At 47.5% G+C, this 27,505-nt stretch overlaps 2 protein-coding genes across 3 annotated transcripts in view; one reads left to right on the top strand and one right to left on the bottom strand.

The window, feature by feature from the left end:
* The window catches only part of TAT (tyrosine aminotransferase), a 47,282-nt gene extending 36,898 nt beyond the window's left edge, over window positions 1-10,384 (bottom strand). Inside the window, exons 1-2 of the mRNA XM_045986966.1 lie at window positions 10,273-10,384; window positions 5,846-6,016 (exon numbers count right to left, since the gene is read on the bottom strand). The gene's annotated coding sequence lies outside the window, so the exon portion shown is untranslated. The remainder of the gene's footprint in view (window positions 1-5,845; window positions 6,017-10,272) is intronic.
* A 152-nt stretch (window positions 10,385-10,536) lies between these two features.
* On the top strand, window positions 10,537-24,624 carry MARVELD3 (MARVEL domain containing 3). Of its 2 annotated transcripts, none has more exons than XM_045986975.1 (3): window positions 10,537-11,000; window positions 13,773-13,906; window positions 18,039-20,160. In XM_045986975.1, the coding sequence occupies exons 1-3, from the start codon at window positions 10,615-10,617 to the stop codon at window positions 18,647-18,649; spliced, it is 1,131 nt and encodes a 376-aa protein (XP_045842931.1). In that variant the 5' UTR covers window positions 10,537-10,614; the 3' UTR covers window positions 18,650-20,160. The 2 variants fall into 2 exon arrangements, with proteins under 2 accessions (XP_045842931.1, XP_045842929.1); XM_045986973.1 differs by lacking the exon at window positions 18,039-20,160 and adding an exon at window positions 22,827-24,624 and having other exon boundaries at window positions 10,542-11,000.
* Window positions 24,625-27,505: the final 2,881 nt, after the last annotated feature.

A 27,505-nucleotide genomic window follows, 5' to 3' on the forward strand; every position in this document is an offset into this window, starting at 1 on the left:
ATGATTCCACTAAGTGGTGATAGCATGTGACTCCCAAGGCAAAGGTCAAAATAAAAAACACTGCAGCTTCCACTTCGGTCTCGTGGATCTCTTGCTCTGGGGAAAGCCAGCTGCCATGTCTATCAAGACCCAAGCAGTTCTTTGGACAGCCCCAATGAAGAGGAACTGAGGCCCCCGCCCGCAACAGCAGCAGCGATAACTTGTCCACCACGTGAGTGGCTGAATTTTGGAGCAGATCCCCAAGCCCCATTAAAGCCTAGATAACTGCAGCTCAACCAAACTCTTGGCTGTAGCCTCAGGAGGCTCATGAACCACCCAGCCAAAGCTCTCCTGAATCTCTGACCCACAGCACGCCCCTCCAAGATACTCCCTGGCAGCTGTGACAATGTTGCCTCATGTAGCAAAATCAACTTTACACATATGATTAAGAATCTTAAAATAGGGAAATTATCCTGGATTATCTGCGTGGGCCTAGTCCTGGAGCCTGAACTCTATCCTGCCTGGGTTCTAAACCTTGTTTTGGGGGGGGGGGGGGTTGAGGGGTTGAGCTCTAAACCTTTTGCAGCTTTTTGAAACGGTGGCTACTGTAGGGGGGTGATTCTTAATTATGCATGTGGACAGTTTACATGGAGGGGTGTCCCTCAGGCTCTGACGACTCAGCCTGCCCTTGATAATTTTCTTTCTTCTAGAGAAATGAGTGCTTGGGGATGATGTATAGAAATAATTTTTTTGTTTTATTTTGTAGAGTACTAAGAAAAATTATTCAACACTTGGAAATGAGGCAAGAGATAACTGTGTGTTTTCAATGTTCTAAGAGGCATGGTGAGGTAGGCCCACCCCAAAAGTACTGATTCTCTAGGGGTAGGGTCCTCTTGTTTGACCTACCACTGGCTCTTGATAGGGGCTCAGCTTCTATAAATTTCAGTGCTCTTCTGGATTGGTCGACTGCAAATGCTTTTTGGAAACAAAAGACTGAAGGGATTTTTGTCTAGTAGAAAGAATAACTTTAATGTTTATAGCTTATGGTCCTGTAGGTTGGGTGACCAACTTTCCCATTTGCCTGGGGATGGAGGGACTTCCCAGGACAAAGAACTTCCAGTGCTAAAACCAGGACTGTCCTGGGCAAACCGAGGCTATTGCTCATCTGCTGCAAGACAGCAGCCAGTGCGGGAGCTCACTTGACCATCTCCTTTTGGTGTGCTGAATTTCACCAGCTGGAAATACTTTGGTCTCTCCCATAGGCCTCTGGACCAGTTTTCTCATACTGCTGCTCTGTCATTAGTAATAAACAATCCAAATAAATAAATTAAGTTAAGTAAAAGGGCTAAATAAATCTTTGACACACACTTCACATTTGCATAAGAGTCATGCTTGTTAGGGGTGCCTACCTGGCCCTGTCGGTGGAGCCTGAGACTCCTGATCTCAGGGTTGTAGGTTCGAGCCCCAGCTTGGCTAAAGAGATTACTTAAAAACAAAACTTAAGGGATGCCTGGGTGGCTCAGTGGGTTGAGCATCTGCCTTCGGCTCAGGTCATGATCTCAGGGTCCTGGGATCGAGCCTTGCGTCGGGCTCCCTGCTCAACGGCGAGTCTGCTTCTCCCTCCTCCTCTCCCTCTGTGATCTCTCTCGCTCTCTCTCTCAAATAAATGAATGAATCAATCTTAAAAAGTAAAATAAATAAAATAAAAATAAAACTTAAAAAAAAAAGTCATGCTTTTTAGCCATTTTAAATAAGCCCCACAATAAGAGAAGGGATTTCTTCGGTGAGGGGAAGTGGAGTAACACTGCCAGAAGACCAGGCCCTGGGGAGGCTACTGGAGAAGCGGTTTCTATTTTTCATCCCATTATTAATCCTCTCTTTCTTGAGCCTCTAGATATGCTTAAGTCTCTTCCTTCTAGGAAAACTGTCTCCCCCTCCTCCCTGCAACAGTCCCGCCTCCTATCTTCTCACCCAAGAGTGCAGTATGGCTCCTTCTTAGCAAGAAGAATCATCCTCCTCTCATGATCTAGTGAAGGTCACTTTCAGTCCGGATATAACTGAAAAGTTTCTAATCTTGGATTTACTGAATTCTCTGTGATAAAAAAAAGTAATAAAAAATTTATTGCACCAACATCTGGTATCGGGTACCTGATGTTCTGTGAGTGTTTGTTCTTCATTGAACATTTGACATTCTGTTCCCCAAGCTCTTGGCCACCTGGCCACTTACAGATCACCTGCTCCTCACTGGTTGATGGAACTAAACACTCAAGTCCACGCCTTGTCGTCTTGTGCCAAGGCCTCAACATGGGCTAGCTCGCCTTCTAGGATGTTCTGGAAGATTATTACTATTGCTTCCATGATTAAAAGACATCTCTGGTGGCTCTGCAGGACCGGTAGTCATAAAGCTAGCATGTACCCCAATATACAAACATAGCTGACCCTTGAATGTGGGTCTGAACTGTGCAGGTCCACTTACATGCGGATGTTTTTCAATAAATACGGTACATCCCTGTAAATGTATTTTCTTAATAACTTTTTAAAAAAGATTTTATATTTATTTGACAGAGAGACACAGCAAGAGAAGGAACACAAGCAGGGGGAGTGGGAGAGGGAGAAGCAGGCTCCCCGCAGAGCAGATAGCCCCATGCAGGGCTAGATCCCAGGACCCTGGGATCATAACTTGAGCTGAAGGCAGACGCTTAATGACTGAGCCACCCAGGCGCCCCTTAATAACATTTTCTTTTCTCTCGCTTACTTTATTGTAAGAATACAGAATGTAATATGCATAACATACAAAACATTTGTTAATGCACTGTTATGTTACCATTAAGGCTTCCAGTCAACAATAAGCTGTTAGTAGTTAAGTGCTAGGGAAGTCCAAAGTTATACGTAGATTTTCAGTGGGGTAGGGGCTTGGTACTCCACTCCCCCATGTCATTCAAGGGCCAAATGTATTTATTTAAAATTATACCATTGTATTAACATATTACTTATATTATAAACTAGGTACAGAGAAAAAAATTCCCAAAAAGATAACATTCACACATTAAAGCACTAATATGTCTTTCCTACCCCACAGTGGAGGTTGCATGCCCTTGCTTGGAGAACCCAAACACACAGCACTAAGTGCAAGTCCATAAGGCTGATTTTCAACACCAGTCATGATTTGGTCCCTGCCCCTATTTTCCCTTGACTTCTTCCCTTTTTCCTTGTGCTGGTCTAAGTGGAAGGAATGGAAGCTGAAGCTACCCAAACCTGCCTACTTTCTATTCACTGCCCCCCCCTTTGTTTGCCTTTGTTCCCCAAGCCCCAAACCCTTTTGTCTTATTTATTCCAAAAGCACTCCTTCTTCTGGCAAGCCATTTTTTGGTTGCTTCTGCCTCCCTCCATACCCCAGGTACACCCACGCACAGCTTTTCCTTTGCAATATCATATATTTCCCTCTCTGCCTTTTAGAGCTGTGAGCTTTCAAAGACAGTCCAAGAGGCACGTGGGTAGCTCAGTCAATAATTAAGGGATCAACTCTTGATTTCAGCTCAGGTTATGATCTCAGGGTCATGAGTTCAAGCCCTGTGCAGGGCTCCATGTTCAGTGGGGAGTCTGCCTGATACTCTTCCCTCTGTCTCTCTCCCTACTTGTGTGCATGTGTGCACGCATACCCTCTCTCTCTCTCAAATAAATAAACTTTTAAAAAGTCTCATTTACTTAAGAGTCCACAGTACCTGATAAACAGTAACAGTGACAGTAATAACAGCTAGTACTTTTATAGTATTCATATGTCCAACCACCGCTTCAAGTGTTTTACCCATATTTACTTGATTTAATCCTAGGAGATGTGTGCAAACATCCCTATTCTGCAAACAAGGACACTTGGGCACAGAGACGTTGAGGGACCTCTGAAGCCATTTACATAGTATGCAAAGTTCAAGGAATACGGACCTAAACTGAACTGTGTGCTTTCTATCACACCTGTGCTCAGAGAAATAGTCACCCACACTCAGGTGAGCTGGGAAACGCTCAGGCTGAGGAAAGAGGAGATGGCGCAGACACCCCAGCCTGAGCCTGCGCTGCCCCCTGCTGGCCATCTCTGCCTTCACTACAGGCTTCACTGTCAGAAAGTCCCTGTCACCAGAGCTTGAGCCTGGAGTCTGGCGCCCAGCACAGGATATTCTAAGACGGAGAGGGGCCAGGAGATCGTGCAGGGAATATGCAGGGGTTACCTGTGGATTCACACACGTCAAGGGCTGTCTTCCTGATAGGGACGGCTGCATGAAACCACTCAGAGTTAAGGACAGAATTGGGAAAGTAAACCCTCTGCCCCTAAATGCCATAGAATGTACCCGAAACCAAGAGGAATGTTTATTTTTTTAAAGAAAAAATTTAGTTGAGTATCTGGATTCGTCTCACATTAGGTTTTTGGTTTAGTTAGGATGGAAAACTAATTTACATGAATATATTAATTCTCAAATGGGGTGCCTCAAGGAATTATTAAAAAATGCAGATGCACAGGCTTCATTGTGAGCCTGCTAAGTCAGAAGAGACAGTGCAAAGTTGAAAATAAATCCACCCCATGACCCAGCAATTGCACTACTGGGTATTTACCCTAAAGATACAAACATAGTGATCTGAAGGGGCACATGCACCCGAATGTTTATAGCAGCAATGTCCACAATAGCCAAACTATGGAAAGAATCTAGATGTCCATCAACAGATGAATGGATAAAGAAGATGTAGTATATATACACAATGGAATACTATGCAGCCATCAAAAGAAATGAAATCTTGCCATTTGTGATGACGTGGATGGAACTAGAGGGTATCATGCTTAGTGAAATAAGTCAATCGGAGAAAGACAACTATCATATGATCTCCCTGACATGAGGAAGTGGAGATGGAATGTGGGGGGTTTGGGGAGTAGGAAAAGAATAAATGAAACAAGATGGGATTGGGAGGGAGACAAACCGTAAGTGACTCTTAATCTCACAAAACAAACTGAGGGTTGCTGGGGAGGGGTAGGTAGGGAGAGGGTGGTTGGGTTATGGACATTGGGGAGGGTATGTGCTATGGTGAGTACTGTGAAGTGTGTAAACCTGGCGATTCACAGACCTGTACCCCTGGGGATAAAAACACATTATATGTTTATTTAAAAAATATAAAAAATATTTAATTAGGGGCGCCTGGGTGGCTCGGTGGGTTAAGCCTCTGCCTTCGGCTCGGGTCATGATCTCGGGGTCCTGGGATCGAGGCCCGCGTTGGGCTCTCTGCTCGGCAGGGAGCCTGCTTCCCACTCTCTCACTGCCTGCCTCTCTGCCTACTTGTGATCTGTCTGTCAAATTAAAAAAAAAAAATCTTTAAAAAAAATTTTAATTAAAAAATTTTAAAAAATAAAAATTTGCAAATACCGAAAAAAAAAAAAAAGAGGCAGCGCATACCATTTCTCCTCAGGGACAGCCCCTCACTACCTTTTCCCAAAAGCACAAATCTCTAAGACCATTGAGCAAAGAGCTTTCCCAGTTTAAATAACGGCAGTGCCCTTCTGTTTGGGCTTCAGCAGAAAACGATGTTATTTTGCAACACCAAACTGTACATGTTCAATAGCCATGAAAAAAAAGTTTTGTTTATAGACATGCAAAGTCTATCCCGTCTGGTAACGGTTCAACTGATATGCCTCTTCCTCATGGCAAGCAATCAATTTTTGCCTCCTTCGCACACTCATTTCATTATTCCCAACCTATCCTGGGTGTGTTCTTCAGATTTTCTTTTGAACCTGTTGTAACAGCTGCCTGAGTCCCTCAGTGATTACTGAGGTTAAATAAAATGTTTAGCATGTGTCCACTTTATATCTGAATGAGAGCTGTGATCTTACCTTTCAGGAAATTTCTCTTGAACACGCCAATGGTGAGTACTTTCCTTTTCCATTCTTTGGCCATCGGCTACTGGTGCTCTTTACTTTGGCTGAACATTCAGGGGTGTCTTCAGAAAAGGGCTCCGGCCCTTATAACCTTTCACCATATGCATAACATCTGTCCAAGGGATCCTGGAAGAAGGTGGAATAACCAGAAGATTTTATACTTCCAACTAAGGCAAAAGAGAGGTCAGAGCATTGGTTTCTAATCTTCTTTTCTATAAAAATGAAAAGAACATACATTAGACTAAAATTAAATAAACCCATCAAATTTTCATTGGGCTCTAACTCAGCTACCTTACTTACTCCTTACTTGTGTAGTTGATTGATTGATCAGAAATTACACATAGTTGGAAACTTTTCTTTTTAATGCCCCTTATGCCGTCTTGTACCTTATACAAGATATGGAAGATATAAGGTCCCTGTCATCTTTCTCAGAACACAGATTCACCAACAAGAACTAATGTTATTTGTCCAACAATTAGTTATTGAGCACCTTCTAAATGCCATGCCATTATATTGTCAAAAACATCATTCCAGGCAGTTGACAGCCTAGAGAGAGACCGTCAATATAAATCAATAAAAATAAATGTAAAATTTTCAAATATTGGGACCAATAGATAAACTGCATGTTTTGAACCAAAACTGCAATACATTCTTTTTTTTTTTTAAAAGATTTTATTTATTTATTTGACAGAGATCACAAGTAGGCAGAGAGGCAGGCAGAGAGAGAGAGGGAGAAACAGGCTCCCCACTGAGCAGAGAGCCTGATGTGGGGCTTGATCCCAGGACCCTGGGATCATGACCTGAGCCGAAGGCAGAGGCTTTAACCCACTGAGCCACCCAGGTGCCCCCCAAAACTGCAATACATTCTGCAATTCAAAAAATTTCCCTACTCAGAAAAAGGAGAGGCCAAGGTGAGCTCGAGTCATGGAAGGTACTATCTTTTGCTGAGTCACTGATCCAATCCCCTGCTCCCCAGCCAACTTAGAGGCATAAGAGAACCATTTACTATGCTCATGGATTCTGTGGGTCGGGAATTTGGAAAGGCCCAGTGGAGATGGTTTATCTCTTCTTTATAAGAGTAAGAACTGAGCAGGAAGATCCAAAGGCTGGAGGTGATTCGAAGGCTAGGGTTGGAATCACGAACACGCATTCACCAGCCTTTGGCAGGTGACATGGGTTGTCAGCTGGGACCGCAGCTGGTGCTAACAGCCAGAACACCCACACGTGGCTTTCTCATGTAGCCTGGGATTCCTCACATGACTATGACTGCAGTCCAAGAGGGAGCATTCTCAGAGAGCCAGGGGGAAGCTGCATGGCCTTTTATGACAGGCCCTAGAAGCCATTTTGTCCCTTTTGCCACATTCTGTTCATGGCTAGTCTCACAGGATGTGACCTATGCAGTCACCCAGGACCCCTCGCTTAGAACATCCTATACTTGGTTTAATACTCTGCTGTCACCCTCTTGAAATTCCTAATACTATTTACACAAAGGGCCCCAACATTTTTATTTTGCACTGGGCCCTACAAATTATGTAGCCAGCCCTGAATCTCTTCATCCAGACAACTGCAAAGGACTGCCGACGCTCCGAGCGTGGAGATAAAGACTCTCCATCTTAAAGGGGCAGTGGGAAGGTTCTGGAAGAGTATGTGGGACTGGAAATACTGTTGTGACCTGTTTTAGAAAACGCAATCTGCCCTAGACAGTTTGTGGAGAAGTTAAGTCATTACTTGGACTTTGGAAAGAATTTCCTCCACAGCCTCCCACAAAAATATATCCAGGTCCCCCTTGTTCCACAAGGCATCCCAAAGGGAGTAAAAAAGCAATATGTATCTGTCAATCCTTCCAGTCAGCAAATTCTGACTGAGCACAGAATGGGGAACATTTACAGATGATTCTCAGACACCCTGCCCTGAGTGGACTTGGTGTTCAGAGTGATGGAGTCTGTGAAGGGAGAAGAGAAAGCAAAGGGTGAAGTACTGTTAAAAAAAAAAAGAGAGAGAGAGAGAGAGAGAGAAAACACTGACCCTCAGCCCCAGGTCCAGGGTCAAAGGTGCTTTTGACAGGAACCTACACCCTGGATGTCCTGCAGAGTCCTGCTCAGGGGGACAGCAGACTGGAAGACTCCTGATCTGAGTCGGGGCAGGCCAGTGTCGCATAAACAATGAATTTTGGAACACTGAAAAAAAATAAAATTAAATTAAAAAAGAGAAAACAGTGTGGTGGCTTGGGGGCATCTGCCTTCGGTTAAGCATCTACCTTCGGCTTGGGTTATGATCCCAGGGTCCTGGGATTGAGCCTCATGTCTGGCTCCCTGGTCAGTGGGGAACCTGCTTCTCCCTCTTCCTCTGTGGCTCCCCCTGCTTGTGTGTGTTCCCTCTCTCTGTGTCAAAAAAATAAATAAAATCTTTAAAAAAGAAAAGCCCCAAATGGAGTCATTTGCACCGCTTAACAGCAAACCAGTAAGTAGTGGATCGAGGTAAAGATGCCAAACAAAACAAAAACAAGGGGGAAAAAAAGGTCAGGTGGTAAGGTTTTGGTTTATTCAAAAAAGGGGTTCCAGGAACCCAGAGGGAAGGCCTGAGAGAAGCAGCGCTTTGCCATCTCACTACCATCCCGTGTTTGCCTGTTCGCCAGGCTTCCTGGAAGGCCACAGCTGTCCCAGGCTCAGAACAGGGTGCTACTCATGTAAATATCTGTGCGAGGCCTGAGATTTGGCCCATGGTGTTTCTGCAGGATGGTGTCTGGCAGGTAGGCCTGTTGACTTCACCCTACCGGCTTTCCTCCTACCCCAGTCACTACTTCTCAATCCTTTTAGGGTTAGCTCTAAAGGTTAGATTTCCCTGGGGCTCAGCCCAAGGTCTTCCTGGCATTTAAACTTCTCCCTCTTTAGGTAACTGCCTTTATTCCCACAGAGTATCTCTGCCCCCTCTTCCTCCAGACTCATTCATCTATCCCTTTGCAACTGGACGTCTACACTTGGATGAATCAATGCCACCTCAAATTGAGCATGTCTAAAATGGAACTCTCTACTTTGCCCCACACCCCGTTCTCTCCAGTCTTCCCATTTCAGTAAGCACTTGCCTCCAGCACCCTCACCCCGCCACATCCAATCCATCCTTTAAGTTCTTCCTCCAAACCACAAACCGGATCCACCCACTTCTCACCAGCAACTGAGCCACTAGCTCCCCTCACTCAGGTTGCTTTGGCAACTTCTTAATTTATCTCTTGCCTCTCCTCTTGGCTCATGTCCTCCACCCTCTACAAAAAAGCCAGAGTGATCTTTTCAAACCATGTATCAAGGGTGCCTGGGCCTCTCCGTGGTTAAGTGTCTGATTCTGATTTTGGATCAGGTCATGCATCTCAGCCCCTCAGGTCATGAGATCAAGCCCCTTCAGACTCTATGCTGGGTGTGGAGTCTGCTTAAGATTCTCTCTCTCCTTCTGCCCCCTCCCCTCGCCTCTCTCTCTCTTAAAAAAAAAAAAAAAAAAGTAATAGTAACAATAATAAAAACCTAAATCAGAGCAAGTCACTTTCTTGCTCAAACTGTTCAATGTTTTCCCATTACTTGCAGAATGAAAACAACCCCTCACTGTGGAGAACCTACGACACCGGGCTGCTCCGCCTCTCAGCCTCATCCCACATCCCCTCTGTCTCACTTAGCTTCTCTTTCTGGCACTTCTTTCAGCTATCCCAAAGCCTTCCGGGACTCAACTCAAAGGTCCCTTCTGAGATCTAAGGAAAGAAATCTGCCTTCCTCATTAAATTTTAGACATTGTCTCTTTCTACATTTAGCGCCCTCTCTTTTCCCACACGTGCTAGAAGGGAAGGGCCACGCAATGGGAGTTCGCTAGCTGCTCACGGGTATTTTTCTAAAGGATCAACAGATGGCAGTTTTTATGTTTTTAAACATCTGTACTTGGCAAACGGAAACGCTGGATATTCTGTGCGGTTACTTTTTTTTTTTTTAATATTTTATTTATTTGACAGAGAGGCAGAGAGGCAGGCAGAGACAGAGGAGGAAGCAGGGTCCCTGTGGAGCAGAGAGCCCGATGGGGGGCTCGATCCCAGGACGCTGGGATCATGACCTCAGCCGAAGGCAGAGGCTTTAACCCACTGAGCCACCCAGGCGCCCCTCTGTGCGGTTATTTTGTAAAACGTTTATAAACCCGAGACTGTTGCAGTAGATGAACTGGCCTCAAGCCCCCTGGACAACAGTTTTAAGGATAGCGGGAGACGGAGGAAGCGAGAGAGAACAAGTGCAGGGGGAGACGGCTGGGTGGCTGGAGGAGGGGCAGGAAACATGGGCGAGTTTGGGCACGCGACGGGAATGCGCACCCAAGGGGCTGAGGAAGTCCAGAGCTCGCTTCCCTATGCCACCCACCTTCCGGGGTCCCGGAAAGGACGCTCCAGGGAAGACTAGGCGCGGCAGGCGCAGGGGTATCCGCTGAACGGGGCGCAGAGCAGCGAGCCACCCCTTTCCCCCCGCCCTCAGCCTCGCACACGCTCCGCGCGCGCCCCCTACCGGCGCCCGCGCTCAGGTGAGCGCCCTCCGAGCCCGCCGCGCGGCTAGTGCGCGTGCGCGCAGGTGAGCGTCCCGCCCCGCTCCCGCTCCCTTTCCCGCCCCCGCCCCGCCCCCCGCCCCGGTGCTTGGCCACCTGCCAGTGAAACTGGTGGTGGATTGTTGCCCTCGGGTCGCTCCGGGGCGGGGACACGGAAACTGGCCATGGAAGGTACGTCGGGGGCTCGGGAGCCCCGGGCCCGGCCGAGAGAGCGGGACCCAGACCGGCATCCCCGCCCGGACCGAGACCGCCACCCCGAGCGACACCGGGACCGACCCGGGGACCGGAGGAGGGAGAGAAACGGGGGCGAACGCAGGGACGGGGACCGGGACAGGAGGAGGCACCGAGACCCTCGCCAGGACAGACACCGGGTCGGGGACCTTCGCGCCGGTGAACAAAGAGTCTGGGAAAAGTCCCATCAAAGTCGGACGCGGGACAGACCCCGGAGGCCGACCTGGGACGCAGCCCCGCCCCCCTGGCCCGCACCTTGGGAAACCCCGGAGCTACTGCCCCAGAGGAAGGAGCGCTTCTGGACCAGTGGCCCGGCAAGGTGAGGTGGCGCTGCGGGGCGTCCTGCGACCTGGGGCCCCGGAAAGCCTGGGTCTGAGACGCCTCCCTCTCCCCAACGCTGCGGTGCTCCAGCGCCCGACTCCATGGTCTAGGAAGGCGGCTTCAAGGAAGAACGTACCATCCCCCCCCCCCCTTTGTGGTCTTAGAGGACACCTGGGAGGAAAGGAAAACCTTACAGTGCCCCACTTCTTGATCCGAACCCGATTAACAAAGCAGAAGCCACCCCTGTTGGCAGTGGCAGGGCCGGGGACCAGATGAGGAGGAAGAGAAAACTTCAGGAGCGGAAAGGGAAAGAGTGGGAAGGAGGGTAGGTAGGTGGGGTTAACCTGAGGCTCCTCCCTGACCTCACCCCACCCTCGAGACGGGCCCACAGGACCGCCCCGTGGAGCTTCGGACCCTTGTCCTGTGTTCCAAAGCCAGCCTTCCAAAGTCCCGTCAGGGTCTGATAAGGTCAGCCCAGTGAAGGGTTAATAGTTTAATCTGTAACCTCTTGTAGGGGTATATGCATTTCAAAACAGACTGCTGGAGCAGTCTGAATCTATAGAACTGAATCTTATACCCAAAGAACTGAATCTACCTAAAACTCCCCCAGTGAAGGGCAGAGATTGCCCACCATTGTCAGTGAAGTCTTCTGGACAGCCTCCTGCAATCCCCTGATTGTTTCAGATCCCACCTCCCTGAATGAACAAACTGGGCTGTCCCTGCCTTTTAGAGCACAGACGATTCTGGTAAGGTCTTGTGAGGTGAAAGCCTCATGCTATTCTGGAAGACTTAGGGAGCTGGGAGAGGGAGTGGAAGGGAGGAGAGGAGGCAGTCAGCCCTAGACTCCACACCCCCGTCAGGAGTTGGTCTTTTTTCCATCGGACATTCCATCCAGCTCCGCAGATATTACTGAATTCCCAGGTTATGTGCCAGGCCAACAAGGAGACAGGTAGGTACTGGAGTGACCACTGCCTTCTGGTTTTGGACACCTGCTCTTTTCTCTAAGGAAGAGTCAGGCTCCTCTCTGCTGTAGGATTTGGAGGTTTAAACTCAGTCCCCTTCCCAGTTGTGTCCACATAGCGGGAAAGCTGTTATCCTGAGCTTATGTTACATTATCTAAAACCAACTAGCCAAACTCGTACAAAGGTTATACCCAGATACAGTCTGAGGCACAAGCTGTTGCGCGTTCCTGACCAAAGCCACATTGCATTGGTAGCTCCCGAGCTTCATTTTGGGTTTCTTTTTAAATCAGTATCCTTCGGGCTTTCTGCTCTGTGGGGGGCCTGTTTCCTCCTCTCTCTCTGCCTGCCTCTCTGCCTACTTGTGATCTCTGTCTGTCAAATAAATAAATAAAATCTTTAAAAAAAAAAATCAGTATCCTTGTCCCTCACCACGACCCCCTGCCCCCCCGCCCCCCGCCTCCACGCTCAAGGTGAATGAAGGGATTACTTTGCTTTTTTGGCTCATAGCCAGTTGGTGGTTTGAAACCAAAAGACAATTTATTTCCGTCTTTCTTCCGCACAATAAACTTTGGTTTAATGGGAGGGGCCAGGGCTCCAGTACTTAACGGGTGAGATCTAATGACAGTGTCCACAGTCTGGTAGGAGACTGACAGGTAAATCTGCCACTGCAGGGGAAACAGATTTGGAGAGAACAGATCCCCTGCCTGAGATCTGGAAGGTTTCCTGGAGGACATTGACCTTGGAGCTGAGTACTGGAAAAGGAGCAAGAATGAGAGGCCTTGGGTGGCTCAGTAGTTAAGGTTAAGCTTCTGCCTTGGCTCAGGTCATGATCCCAGGATCCTGGGATAGAGACTGACACAGGCTTCCTGCTCAGCAGGGAGCCTGCTTCTCCCCCTTCCTCTGCCCCTCCCCCGCTAGTGTTCTTTTTCAAATAAATAAATAAAATCGAGAAAAGAAGAAAGAAAAGGATCAAGAATGGTAAGACTGGGAGAGGAAATGAAAGGGGTTCCAAGCAGAGAGCTAGCTTCCACAGTGACCTACAGCACGGGAGTGCAGGTCAGCTTTTTGGGGGCCAGGGGAGAGGAGCAGTTCACTATGGTTGGGTCTTTGAGTGTGAGGTTGTGAGTGAAGAGAGATGAGCAAGGGCCTTCTGTGCTGTGCTGAAAGTCTGGACTTTATCCAAAGCCATGAGAGTTTAAGGATTTCAAACCCCAGAGATCCATAGTGAGAACACTGGAAGGATCCCTGGCGCCCAGCAGGTAGAAAGCTCGGGATATGCTGGATAAGGGGGGGAAAGGAAAGAAAGTGCCAGAACTAGCAGAGGTAAAGGAGAGACAGGAAGATACACAAAGTTATCTGTATTACCCATATGCCTAGAGAATTATTGTGAGTTCAGCCCTTTCTTCGCAAAGTAACAAGAGAAGGAAGAGAATGCCAGCTTGGGCATCAGAGTCTTGTGAACATAAATTAGCTTTAAAGAAGGCCTGGTCCATGCTGAACTGGAAAGTTAGGCTCACAAAGGTGGCTCCCAGCTACCTGGTTAGATAGCTCCTGCAGGTGGGCAAACCAGCATCCAATCAGTGCTCAGAATTATAAGGATGTGTGGCATGGTGGCTTAGCGGTGTTGGGCCAAGTGTTTGGATACCCTGTGGGGCCCCTAAACCAGAGAATTCTCTGGAATATGAAATGCTGCAGCAAAATCTGTTTCTGTTCTGCACATCTCTTTAATGCCAGCGTGAGATGTTCAGGGTTCTAATATTGAACAAGCTGTTGAGTTTGAAGCCCCTAAGGACCATGTATGTTTTCAGTTACAGTGAACCCACTGCAGGGAGATACCTGCCCTCGAACCCCAGGTCTGGACTAGAGGGAGTGGAATATTACCAGTCAGAGGCTGAAGGACTCCTGGAATGCCATAAATGCAAATACTTGTGCACTGGGAGAGGTAAGCCATTTGGGAGGCATTGTAACCATTTACTGTTTGCTGATGGTTTCTGGACAGGGTCTGAGCTGGTGAAGTGGAAATTCAAGCAGACTTCCCTTTGGGGTTCCTAACATTTTCATTTATACAACTGCATGAGGTTTTCATTTCCCCCAACCCCCCAAGAAGGTAGGCACATCCGAAAGGTACAGCGAGATTTCTAGTGCTTCTCTTCAAATGTCTGGCGGCCAGGCAAGCAGTCATGCTTGTGGGTGGCAGGTGGCAGGTGGCATCGCAGGGAGAACCAGCTGTGAGCTGCCAGCTGTGGGAGGGCTGGGTTAGAGACAGAAAGCCACCTGGAGGGGGCAGCCTGGTAGCAGTTCATGCCACAGGTTGTCTTTTAAAATTTGTTGACCGAGATCCATAGGAAGAAATAGATCTTCCTTGAAGGTCCAGGTTCACACACATACACACACGTCGTGAAACAGTACTTACCTTATTAGATATCAGCTCTGTGAGTAATTTCTGTTCTACCCTGTTTTACTGAGAACAAACGGGAAAGAAAAAAGTTATAGAACATGCAGTTTGCAGAATATGTAAATAATATGTGTCGGCTCCAAGTGTGGTGCCCTGAGTTCCCACCCAAGCATTCGTCCTGGCCTTGCCAGTAATGAGGAAAATCTGGTTTGCCACGGTGAGCCCTTGTAGCTCACGTGATTTGGTGAGAGATTCTTCTAGGCTGCCTATGACTAAGGGGGAAAACTTCTCAGCCTAAGGGAGAGAAATCAAGGAACTTGTACCTGAAAGTGTATCTTAGGATGATTCCAATAATGCACATGATTATGGGGTTTTCTGGAACTTCCGTTAAAGAACTCTAGGCAATCCAGGTATAAGAATCTACACTCTGGTTTACATGTATTGGCACAACCTCGTTGCTTCTAATTTGCTCAATAATTCCTGCAACTCGAGAGGTATAGCAAGATAACAAAGCCGCACAGCTGTTATGTGAAAGAGTTGCGGTGGAAACTCAGAGCCTAACTCTAAGGCCTGAAATGGTTTACTTGCTTGACCTTTCTTTTCCTTTTTTTTTTCCCCCTTGATGATAAAAATAATAGGAATAAGCCAGAGACTGGGTTAACAGGTTTCTCAGTAGAAGTATGTTTTCCTCTGTGATTATTTTACCAAGAGGAGAGGGCAGGATGTGAGCCTCCTGACCAAAACACACCTTGATTTAGCTTTGATTGCTTCCGGCTGTTTGGCTTTGGACCTAGAGATCGTTTCTGAGTCAAGACAGTGGAAGACTGGTTTAGAAGTCAGAACCGTGGAGGGCCTATAAAGATCTCTGGATATGCAGAAGCCCACATCAGTACATAATTCTTGGTGTTGTGTCGAGAGAAACAGCCATTGAACACCAGGAACTTGTTTCCAGCAGGCAGTGCAGGCCTGGATAAAGGGCACCCGAAGATTTCCACCCCTATCTTAAGAGTAGGACTTTTGTGACTGCTTTTCCTTATCAGTGAACTCATCTCCTCCCTCAGCGAACTGGTGGAAGTGGGAGGCTGCTGTGGCCCCCTCTGACTTCCTAGGGAGACCACGAAGTCATGCTTTGCCAGTTCAGTGGGACAGTCAGGGGATCCCACATTCACTTACGAGCAAGTCCCCTCAGATACTAAAATCTTTAGGGGCTGAGGCTTAAGATCAGATAAAAAGCAAGTTCAGCTGTCCCCGTGTGTGTCAGATCACCAGGGGATCCTACGCACGTGCAGGTTGTGCTCATTTATTATTTGGAGGGACGGCTGCAAAGTTGCAAGTTCCCTGGGAAGAAAGTGTATTCCCGGGGCGCCTGGGTGGCTCAGTGGGTTAAGCCTCTGCCTTCGGCTCAGGTCATGGTCTCAGGGTCCTGGGATCGAGCACCACATCGGGCTCTCCACTCAGCAGGGAGCCTGCTTCCTCCTCTCTCTCTGCCTGCTGTTCTACCTCCTTGTGATCTCTCTCTCTCTCTGTCAAATAAATAATTTTTTTTTTTTTAAAAAGGTGTATTTCCTGCTCCCTCTTTGGCTCCCTGATTTGTTTGGAGCAGTTTCTTTTTTTCCTTTGTTCTTTCTCTCTCCCCTTCGACTGGCAATGTTCACACCATGATGTTTGCGTTCAGCTTGTAGTCTGAATTACACATCTCCCCCCAGCCCTGCGTATTCTTTCCTGGTTCTGTTAAAGCTACAACAGGAACAAGGGGTTGTAGGGGCTCTGCCCTCCCCATACAGCAAGACATTAGGAAAACTCTAAATGTCCTTTGCACTGGAATTTTTTAAATTCATTGTGGTATTCTATACACCTTCTAAAAATATGAAGTAGATTTATATTTGCTGAGATAGAAAAAAATGTTCCTCCTGTGTTCTTAAGTGAAAAAATAGGTTATATAATAGTGGCTAGAATAGGACCCTGTTCTTCACCTAAAAGCAAATAACAGAAAAAATGATGAATGTATGATAAAAGTCCAGAAGAAAAAATAATGGTATTTTTAAATCGTTGGATTTTAGGTAATTGTGACATTATATGTTTTTGTCTTTATTTTTTCCCATCAGTATATAGTATTTTTATAATTAAAGACAACAGTAAGGCTGTCTGCATCTTGGAGGAAAGTGAAGAGCATAAAGACAATACTTGACAGTCTGTCATTCCCATTGGAGAGTGTGTAGATAGATGTACCATGACTTCGTACATAAACCAGCTGGACCCAGGCACAAAATCCCATTCTCTAAACACCCACCAGGGAGCTGCTGACCGTCTGCTCGTAGTCAACTGACCTACCAGGACTGTGCCAGCATATACAATTTCCAGCTCAGAACACCTAGCTTTATAGAATCCTGAGGAAAAAGAAGCCACACACAAAAGAGTACATAACTGTATGATTCCATTTACATGAAATTCTAGAAAGGCCAACCTCGTTCCTAATGGCAGAAAGCAGACCCGTGATTGTCTGAGGAGGAGGGTGAGGCATTGACCACAAGCAGTCTCTTGGGGAAACTTTCTGGGCAGATGAAGATATTCTGTATCTTGCTTCGGAAGACCTGGCATTTGTGTTTGTCAAAATTCAACAAGCTGTACACTTAACCTGGGTCGTTTTGTTCCGTATCCGTTATCTCTCAATGAAGTTGATTTTAAGGAAAGCAGCCGGTTTGGGCAGAAAAGCTGGAGCTCTTTCCTTGTCCAAGACAGAGAAGCCAAGGGTCCCCCCAGAGAACCTAGCCCTGTGAAAAGAATCACAGCCCAGATTTGCTCTTGAGGGAAACCAAAGAAAACAAAGTTAAATTGTAAAACAGACTTACTGAGTTGAAATCTAAGAACAGGGAAGCCCATTATGTTTCTTTATTTTTTTTTTTAAAGATTTTATTTATTTATTTGACAGAAAGAGATCACAAGTAGGCAGAGAGGCAGGCAGAGAAAGAGGGAGGAAGCAGGCTCCCCGCCAAGCAGAGAGCCCGATGCGGGACTCGATCCCAGGACCCTGAGATCATGACCTGAGCTGAAGGCAGAGGCTTAAACCACTGAGCCACCCAGGCGCCCTGTTTCTTTAATTCAATAAACCTTGTGGGTTTAATTAACTTAATCTTTCCTCTTTCCAACATACGTGAACCACGGTTAACATTTTGATGTATGGCTTCCATGCTTTTTTCCGACTTCATTGTATTTTTTAAGCTCTATGTTATTTCCTTCAAACTTGGAGAAGTTTCCTCTTTCCAACTGAAGCAAGACACAAAACGTATCTAAAGAGGAGATGGGTCTTTCTGAGTCTCTTTGGCAGGGAAGGGCTGGGGCAGAGAATGTTCTCCCCTTCCAAGGAGGAGGCCTTTCTTTCCGGTTGGGAGCTGGCCTGGTTTCTCCCGCTATCTTCCTGCACCCCGGCAGGGGGAGGCTCCCTTGAGAGTTACTCTTATTTTTAGCTCTGAGCACCTCCGACAGCATTTCCAGATCCCACAGTTCCCCGCTCCCAACTCATGCCCCTCATGCAGCTGGGGCAGCTCGGGCCTCCCGGGACGGAACCCAGAGCCCGCTGCAGCGGCGGCGGGAGCTACCACAGGGAAGAGGAGCATCGAGGCGGACGTCTCCGAATACGAAATCGCAGCTCTCAAAATGGTAACACACCCTTCTTTTGCAGCCTGCTGCCAGATGCTGGAGGTGCTCCTGAACTTGTTGATCCTGGCCTGCAGCTCTGTGTCTTACAGTTCCACAGGGGGCTACACGGGCATCACCAGCCTGGGGGGCATTTACTACTACCAGTTCGGAGGCGCTTACAGTGGTTTCGAGGGCGCCGACGGGGAGAAAGCACAGCAGCTGGACGTCCAGTTCTACCAGCTGAAGCTGCCCACGGTCACTGTGGCCATGGCCTACAGCGGAGCCCTCATGGCCTTCTGCTGCCTCCTTGTCCTCCTGGGCGTCCTGCGGGTCCCGTGGCACTGCCCCCCGTGGCTGCTGATTGAAGGCTTGTTGGACGTGCTCATCGCGGGGGCCTACATCCCCGCTCTGTACTTCTACTGCCACCAGCTCTCGGCTGCCTATGCGTCCCCGGTGTGCAGAGAGAGGGAGGCATTGTACCAGAGCAAAGGGTACAGCGGCTTCAGCTGCACTTTCCACGGGGGGGATATCGGAGCTGCGGTCTTCGCTGTCCTGAGCATCGGGCTCTTTGCTCTGGGGGCTGTGCTGGCATTCCGAGGTTACCGGCAGGTCAGGAAGCTCAAAGAGAAGCCTGCAGAGATGTTGGAGTTTTAGGCCTTTTAAGCCATCCCGCCAAATGTCAGCGGTGGAATTTGCTCCGAACCACTGTCTTTCACGGCATACTTGGCCATGGGACTTGCCTGCCTTGAAGAGGGTGGGGCCAACATCGGTGTCCTGAGGGAAGCTCCAGGTTACACGGAGCAGCGTTCTCTGAGGTTATAAGTTCTCAAGTCCTCTGTTGGTGAGCGAGTCAAAGTTATTGAAACAGACCAAAACTGGAAGTCAGGACTCACGAGGAAAAGGCACGGGCTGCAGCAAAATGCGCTTTTGATCAGCTCAGGGGAAATAACCGGGTGAATCTGAAGCACCTTATCTTCCAAGTTGGTGGAAAGCCCTATACACCGGAGACAACATTCCGGCTTGAACTTTTCTAAACACAGCTGTCTTAAGCAGATGAGCCCCAAAGTTTTTCCACACTGAGGGCTTGGATCCTTCACTTCCTTGATGCTCTGCAGGCAGGGTGTAGGGAAGCTGGGGAGACTCCGCCTGTAAGTTGGAGGTAGGCGTGGGCCGAGCAAAGAGGAGTCAGATTCATTCACTGGGCTGCAAAGAAGCTATTCTAACAAGTCCCTTTCAACGGCCTTGAAAACTCAATAAGTGTTTTGTACCTCTTGTAAATGTACCATTGTACGAAGAATTAAACCCAACATCTGGAATTCAGGATCCTTCCAGGATAAAAGAATGTAAAATCTTTCCCAACGGAAGAATGCAACTTTTGGCCAGACAGCTTCTTACTGCATGTTAAGTTGTGACTTTGGGAACATTACAACATATTCTGGGTACAAGTGAATATGGTCTTGGCTTTATGTAAATCCAGTAAGAGTCCAAAGAAAAATTTTAACTTGGAGGTGATGCTTCTCTTTACAACACATTTTTAACGGTATACCCTTAAACACAGGCAACTTGTCATAGTTAAAAGGTGAGCTCCATTTGGGTTTAGAAAGTGAAATAAATGCTTATCTATGATTAGACAATTTCTTGAAGAATACAGAAGAAAGCATGAAGAGTATTGGCTTCCGGCGAGAAGGAGATTTTATTTTCCATTTTAGCATAGCTTGACTGCACGTTTCTGTGTTATTTTAGAGAAATAAAAAACTTGATTTGCTTCCCTCCTTTTTCACATTTACAGTGCAAACACAGAAGTAGATGTCTAATTAAGCAGGATATTACGTGATCAGCCACAAAACCAGCCTCACCCAAAAAGACCCCATATATAACCAAAATCTCGTGTCTGTTTTGGTCTCCACTTCCCTCTCTAGAGCCCTCGCTCTGCTCTCTTTCCAGAGACTTGTCCCATCCAACCATCAAACTGAACTGCCGGCTCTGGCAATCACCCTTGTTCTCTTCTGAGAGCTGCGAGTCTGCGCTCACAGCAAGTTTAGAAGTACGTGAGCCTGGGGGTGCCTGGGCGGCTCCGCTGATTAGATATCTGCCTTCAGTTCATCTCACCATCTCAGGGGCCTGGGATTGAGTCCCTGCTCAGTGGGGGGGGGGGGGGGGGTGTGTCTCCCTTTCCCTCTCCCTTTGCCCCTCCTCCTGCTCATGCTCTCTCTCAAATAAATAAACAAAATCTTAAAAAAAAAAAAAAAGAAGAAGAAGAAAATACATGAGCCTGTTTGATATTAGTAGCTAAGCCAGGCCAGGCCTGCTGGCCTCACTCACTGATACTCAGCGGCCATATTCCTTCAGCAGACCCAATAGCACTGGACCCAGCATCAGACCATTATTCCTCTCAACTGTCCTATCCAGGGGGATAGGACAAGATCTAGATTTATTTCATTTCAGCCCAGCAGATACATGCATGGATCACGACTGCACTGTTTTGGCCGAATCTGCCCCCGGAGGAAGCGTTCAGGTTTCTCCACCTTGTAGCAGGACAGTATTCCTGTCTCCCTTCAGGGGTGAGAAGTTAACCTGCGTGCAGAAGGAAAACCAAGGCAGAGAAGGGTATTGGATGCAGGGGAAAAGTGCTCCCCCTGAAGTAGAGCGATGTTTGGGCCAATTCACAAGTTTTGCTCTGGGGTGCAAGTGGCCAGTCCCTTACAGCGCCTGGGTGGTGAGTGGGCAGTTCTGATCTGATGTTATTTTCAGATCTAAATTAGAGGAATGTAGCTTGTCGACTGTCAGAGTCTTTGGCTGCTGTGTCCCGCGGACGTCCCAGGAATTCGTGTGGGCCCAGCAGGAGTTAGGACCACCCGGCCCAGGAGATGGTGCCTCAGTCTGTTAGAGAGACTGGTATTTTGCTGCCCAGTTTTTAAACGTTATGGTACTCCCCAGTGTACTAGCAAGGCTTCCCGATTTCTGGGAAACCACACTTCTCATAATTTGTCTCATTTTTTAAATCTCTCACTAAGCCCCTTCCATTGTCTAAACGTTACTGAGTAGCATCACTCTCCGTTTGCATTCACATTTTATGACTTTACAAATATTTACACGTACTTGCTTTCATCGGGGCCTCAGCCCAGCCCTGCGGGATAAGACAGGCAGCCACCACTTTCCCTTGTAGGATGAAGTGTGTGGGGCTTCTCGTCAGGGCAACATCCCCTGCAGCGGCGCGTAGGGCCGGGAGCCTGGCGTTCCCACTCTAGGTTCCTATGCTTCTCTCTGAGTTCTATTCTCTGAACCCTGGAGCATGCCAGGTGACATTCCTCCCGAAGTACACCTAAGCAGAGGGCAGGGCCTCTGTTAGTGATGAATGAAAGCTGACCTTGGACGAGAAGATACTCAGTGTCCAGTCACCTCTCGTTTCCTTAAATGTATAAGAAACCCCCAAGTGAACAGCCCACGTGTCGGTCAGCTGAACAGACCGGTCTGTCCCCACAGTGGCATCGGAGCCCACATAACGAAGTTTGTGGACGCCGTGGGAGCAGATCTGAAAACACCTCCTAGAATAGTAAATGAATAAGACTCAGAACAGCGTGTGGGGTATGCTTCCTGGTGGGGGGGGGGGGGAGCAGGGAAGGGGGGAGTGAAATGCAGATTTGAGTCTGCTTTTATATGCATGAAGGAACACTGGAAAGTTATATTAGGACATAATGAAAGTGGGTGGGGGCAGAGAACAGGATGGACAGGGACAGGAGTGATTTTCCCCAGTGTATTCCTTTTTATGTCATTGTTTAGTTTAAAAAAAAAAACTTAAAAATTTTAACTGTAGATTCAGGAAATGGTAACAGATGCCCCTCCACCCCATGTTCCCTGGGGCTCCTGTCCTGCGTCACCGGAACGAGGCGCCGGCAGCAGGACACTGACGTTGGAGAGCTGTGGATTTCACCAGCTGTACTGCACTTGTGTGTGTGTGTGTGCACACTTCTGTGCCGTTCGGTCACACATATCTTCACGTCACCACCACCACCATGATCAGTGACAGAACTCTCCCGTGCTCGGACATTGCTACGGCTCCCCCACATCTCCCCATCCGCCAACAAGCATAGGTCTGTGCTCACTCTCCAAATTGTGTCCTTTGAGACTTACATAACAGGAATCACACAGCATATAACCTTTAACACTGGCTTTCTTCTGCTCATCATCATTTCCTGGAGAGCCGTCTGAGCGGTCCTGTATCTCCGCACCTCCTTCCCTTGGACCGCTGAGTGGAGTTTCCCGTGGTATGGATGCATCTGACTGCTGACCCTTCGCCTGTGGAAAGACATCTAGGTTTCTGATACGAGGCAATGACAGATAAAGCTCCTGTGAGCTTTCATGTGCACAGTTTTGTGTAGACGTTCAGTATTTCTTTCTTTAGGATAAATGCTCCAGGAGTCCGGTCTTCGGATCACTTGGTGTGTGTGTGTGTGTATATATATATATATATATATTTTTTTTTTTTTTCTTAAGAAACTTGACAAAATTTTTTCCAGAGTGGCATTTTGGTTTTTGAACATGTGAATATTAAGGGGAAAAAAGTGGGGTTCCTGGCTGGCTTAGTTGGTAGGGTATACAGCTCTTGATCTCAGTGTTCGTGAGTTCAAGCCCCATATGGAGCATGGCGCCTACTTAAAAATCCATCCATCCATACGTACACACATCAGTTTAAAAAACAAAAACCAACGATGTTAGTATTGAATCAGATCGTGTCCTTAAAAGCAGGACACCAGCGGTACTTCTCGAGTCTAACCTAGACTTTTCCAGGCGAGTGATGTCGGTGTTAAATCCCAAATCTCTCTCCTCCTAGGTGTGGTACAGATAGTGGAAGTGATACTGAATGGCATGGTTCTCATGTGTGTCGTGTCCTCCTACTTTGTCCTTGCTGGATTCACTGCCACCTTCACCAGCGGTGGCGGCTTTGGGAACAACTTCTACTCACCATTCGAGGGCACCGAGCTGGAGCAGGTTCGGCAGCTGGACCAGAAGTACACAGTGCTCCGGGCACCCCTGATCTATGGGGGCGTGGCTGTTTCTCTGGGGCTGGGTGTCCTCACTATGAGTGTTTTACTCCAAGGAGCCAAAAGTCTGGAGGAACTGTCGGGGAAGTGGCTCCTCCTAGAGGCCGCCTTCAGCCTCCTGGCAGCAGTGAGCTACGGCGTGGGCACCGGCATTTACCTCCACGTGGCCTTGCAGATCAATTCCACGGACACTTGCAGAGCACGAGAGAGGCTCTATACCCGCAAGGGTCTCACCTGGATGAACTGCCAGCTGGCAGGCACGGACGGGGCGGCAGCCACCTTCGCCTGCCTCCTGGTGCTGCTGTACGGGGCTGGCGTGGTGCTGGCCCTGCGGAGCTACCGGGAGCAGAGGCTCTGCAAGGAGAGCCAAGCGCAGCACAGCCGTCGCAGCGATGCGCCCGAGTACCTGTGGTCAGGAACACTCTGAGACCCTCTTCTCTGTGGGCAATCCACATCCCTGTTTCTCTCAAGAAAAGGTGTCTTTTCAAATGACATGTTAGACAACAGTGGTTTTCACATAATTGATTTTGCAAATGGTCCCGTCAGGACACCTGGGTGGCTCAGTGGTTGGGCATCTGCCTTCAGCTCAGGTCATGATTCCAAGGTCCTGGGATCGAGCTCAGCGGGGAGTCTGCTTCTCCCTCTGCCTCTTGCCCTGCTTGTGCTCTCTGTTGCTCTCTCTCTGACAAATAAATAAACAAAATCTTAGAGGAAAAAAAAAAAGTCCCACCAGTACCAGTGCAGAGCTCGATGATCATCTCAGTTTTCTATCGAAAAGTCTTTGTTGGCTGAGAACTTGGAAAAAAAAGAAAGAAAGAAAGAAAGAAATCACATTTTGCAGCAAAGAGCAACATCCAGAGTCTGCGTACACTGCCGCGGTGATGGTAGGATCATGATGATACAGAACTAAGGAGCCAGAGAAATTCAGGAGAGAGGAGACCTACACGTCCGGGGTAGCAGGCCCAGCGCTACAGCAGAAATACTCTTGTCTGGCATGACTAAAGTCACCGAAAGAAACCCGTCTCTGCTCCCCGTATTTGGTCCCTAGGGAATGATTTTGAAGCAGCTGTATGACTGAATTCTAAATGAGTAGCTACAGTCTGATTCTCCTAGAAGAAAGCCGCCATGACTGCCTGGGTCCCAGGAGCTGCCTCCCTTCAAGGTGGGAGGTGGGACTCCCGATACACGAAGGCAGATGCCGGTAGTGTGTGTGTTCCTCCTCTCAGTCAGGCTGAGAGAAAAATGGGTTTTTACCAGCATTCCAGGTTCCTTGTTTTTGTTGCAAGTCATTCATTTGGATTTCACATTCCTAAAGTATGTTATAATTTTCTTAAATACAAGCTTTTCCAGAGAAATAAAATTCATGAACTTCTTCAGTGCGTTATTCAACTGACTAAACAGAACAGTTCATTTTACTAGAGTAGAAGGGCTTATTGGAGGCTTCCCCTTTGCTGCCTTCCCTGACAGCGCTCTCCAGAGTAGGCCTTCAAAGGCAGCTTGTGATCTCTCATGACCCTGGATTGTTTTCATAACATAATACAGATCATTAACACTGAATATTAAAAATAAAGTTTTCAGCTATTTTAATCTCAAGGTTTTTTTTTAGATTTTTTAAAAAATTTATTTATTTTTCAGCGTAACAGTATTCATTGTTTTTGCACAACACCCAGTGCTCCATGCAAAACGTGCCCTCATGGGGGGTTAGGGGGATAGGAGAAGAATAAATGAAACAAGATGGGATTGGGAGGGAGACAAACCACAAATGACTCTTAATCTCACAAAACAAACTGGGGGTTGCTGGGGGGAGGTGGGATTGGGAGAGGGGGAGGGGGTTATGGACAGTGGGGAGGGTATGTGCTATCGTGAGTGCTGTGAAGTGTGTAAACCTGGCGATTCACAGACCTGTATCCCTGGGGATAAAAATACATTATATGTTTATAAAAAAAAAAATTGGAAGGGGAGGTGAACCATAAGAGACTATGGACTCTGAAAAACAACCTGAGGGTTTTGAAGGGTCAGGGGTGGGAGGTTGGGGGAACAGGTGGTGGGAAAGCTGGAAAGAACCCAAATACATGGAGACTAAACAGCATCCTTCTAAAGAATGAATGGGTCAACCAGGAAATTAAAGAAGAATTGAAAAAATTCATGGAAACAAATGATAATGTAATCTCAAGTTTTATGGCTGTTCTTATACTTTACGACCGGTCTCAGACTTTCAGTTCATGTCAGACGCACCTCGAAATGCACATGCCCTTATCATTAAGTTTTTTCCTAATTGCCTTCTTGCTTCTCCACAGCTAGTCTTTCTGTAACATCAGTTTTACTTTCATACTATAGATGAGGTTAAGCTATTCATAAATTAAATTTTTACTTCTAAAAACAATTTATTTCCACGATGCAATTCTGACATCAATTTCTGATTCTCTAATTTCTAGTGAGTAAGAAACCAGCAAACATGAGCCTCTTTCCACATATACCAAAATGGCTGTTGGGAGAAACTTCATTTTCCTCCTCCCCACCTTCCAGCTGCTGTCCTCCCTGGAACATACTCCTTTTCCTCTCCTCTCAAGTCCCTTCAAACAGTTACTTCTTGTAGAACCGATCCAAGCTGAAAGGTCAAAACTAAACCTCATACAGAAATGGGAAAATACCTCATTCTCCTTCTATGTAGAAGTAAAGCTTAGAGGAAAATAATCAACTGAGCATCCACATTCTTCGGTTAACGTACAAATGCGGAGCCATAGAAAGTTGATTCCCGGGGCACCTGGGTGGCTCAGTGGGTTAAGCCGCTGCCTTCGGCTCAGGTCATGATCTCAGGGTCCTGGGATCGAGCCCCGTGTCGGGCTCTCTGCTCGGCAGGGAGCCTGCTTCCCCCCCCCCCCCGTCTTTCTCTCTGCCTGCCTCTCTGTCTACTTGTGATCTCTCTCTCTGTCAAATTAAAAAAAAAAAAAAAAAAAATCTTTAAAAAAAAAAAAAAAAAAGAAAGTTGCTTCCCTGTCACCTTCAGCCTTGAGGCCATGGTCAGAGCCCCATTTTCGCCAGCTGGTAGGATGTTTAACAATAGCAAAAGTCAAAAGTCAAAAGAACTCTCTCCCTCCTCACACACCCCCCAGAAAAGAAGATTCTTGCCCCCCCCCCAACCCTAGCGTTCTTCCCCGAGACATGTCCCTGTGAGAGTTACCCACGTCTGGATCTTACTCTTGATAAAACAGGGGACTCTGGCCTATCTAGACCCCAGCACTGTGCCCCGGGCGGCTTCGCTACTGCTCCGGCGAGTCCCCTCCTCCTGAGGGATCGGAGTCCATCCGTCACTGCAATCATAACCTTCCACCTGTGCAGTTTCATCATGTCCAAAGGCTGGAGCAAACCTCGCCTTACTTACTACCGCTTGTCTGATGGGCAGGTCAGGATTTAATTGTTCACTTGCTACAGATGAGGAGACGAAGGTTCAAGGTTTAAGTGGCTTACCTGACAGCTGATGTTTTGTTGACTGCTTATCGTAAGCCAGGCCTGGTACTGGGCTAAGGTAGCATTGGCACGGTCTCGTTCAAGCTTGTAAGTTACTGCTGGGAGAGATGGAGTTATTTCCATTTTTAGCAGGTGAGGAAAACAGTCTTAGGTTATTTAACTTGCCTAACGTCAAATCTTTTTCTTTAAGAGAGGGAGGGAGAATCTTAAGTAGGTTCCACACCCAGTGTGGAGCCTGATGTGGGGCTTGATCTCACGACCCTGAGATCACCATCTGAGCTGAAATCAAGAGATGGATGCTTCACCACCAACTGAGCCACCCAGGTGGCCCTAGTCAAATCTTTTAGGTAGCAGAGACAAAACTTACCCAATACATTCAGAACATGTTCTGAGAGACTAACGCACTCTTGTGTGTACCGGGGCCAACACAGGAAGCAGAGAACACATTCAGAGGACTCGACTTCTGTTGTTGACTTCTCCCTGGAGTAGGGAGGGGAGTGTCTCGGAGAGCTGAGACACTCGAGCATACGGGTGGTGGCCCTGAGCCCTGCACGTTGAAGGTGCTCAATGAACAGCTGACACACCAGGGTTTTAAAAAATGTTCATTCTGCCAGATGAGGAGGAAACCTGCAAAATGACTTCAACTTGGCTTTTATTTGAGAAACCTAATCTGCTTGGAAGTCCAGGGATTATGGGAGACAACCAGTGGGGGAGGGAGGGTGGTGAGGAGATAATTTAGAGGCTGAACTGGATTTTAAGTATTTTGTGAGTCAAAGCGCACTCCTACAGCTAAGGTTCTGACACCAAACCCTTAGCTTAGGACAAACGCGACGGCTAGGTTATCCAACTGGCCCTTCCGTGTCATTACCAGCGCTATGATTTGGGAGCTACCAGTTACTTATATCTGAGTTTCTTCTAGTCCGCTAACAGCCTGCATGCAAATAAGGACTGTTTCCGGTCTTTGGGATTTATTTAAACATATAAGTCAAGTCAGAATATG

Source organism: Meles meles, chromosome 19 (genome assembly GCF_922984935.1).
Source record: "Meles meles chromosome 19, mMelMel3.1 paternal haplotype, whole genome shotgun sequence".
In the NCBI taxonomy this organism is placed as follows: domain Eukaryota; kingdom Metazoa; phylum Chordata; class Mammalia; order Carnivora; family Mustelidae; genus Meles; species Meles meles.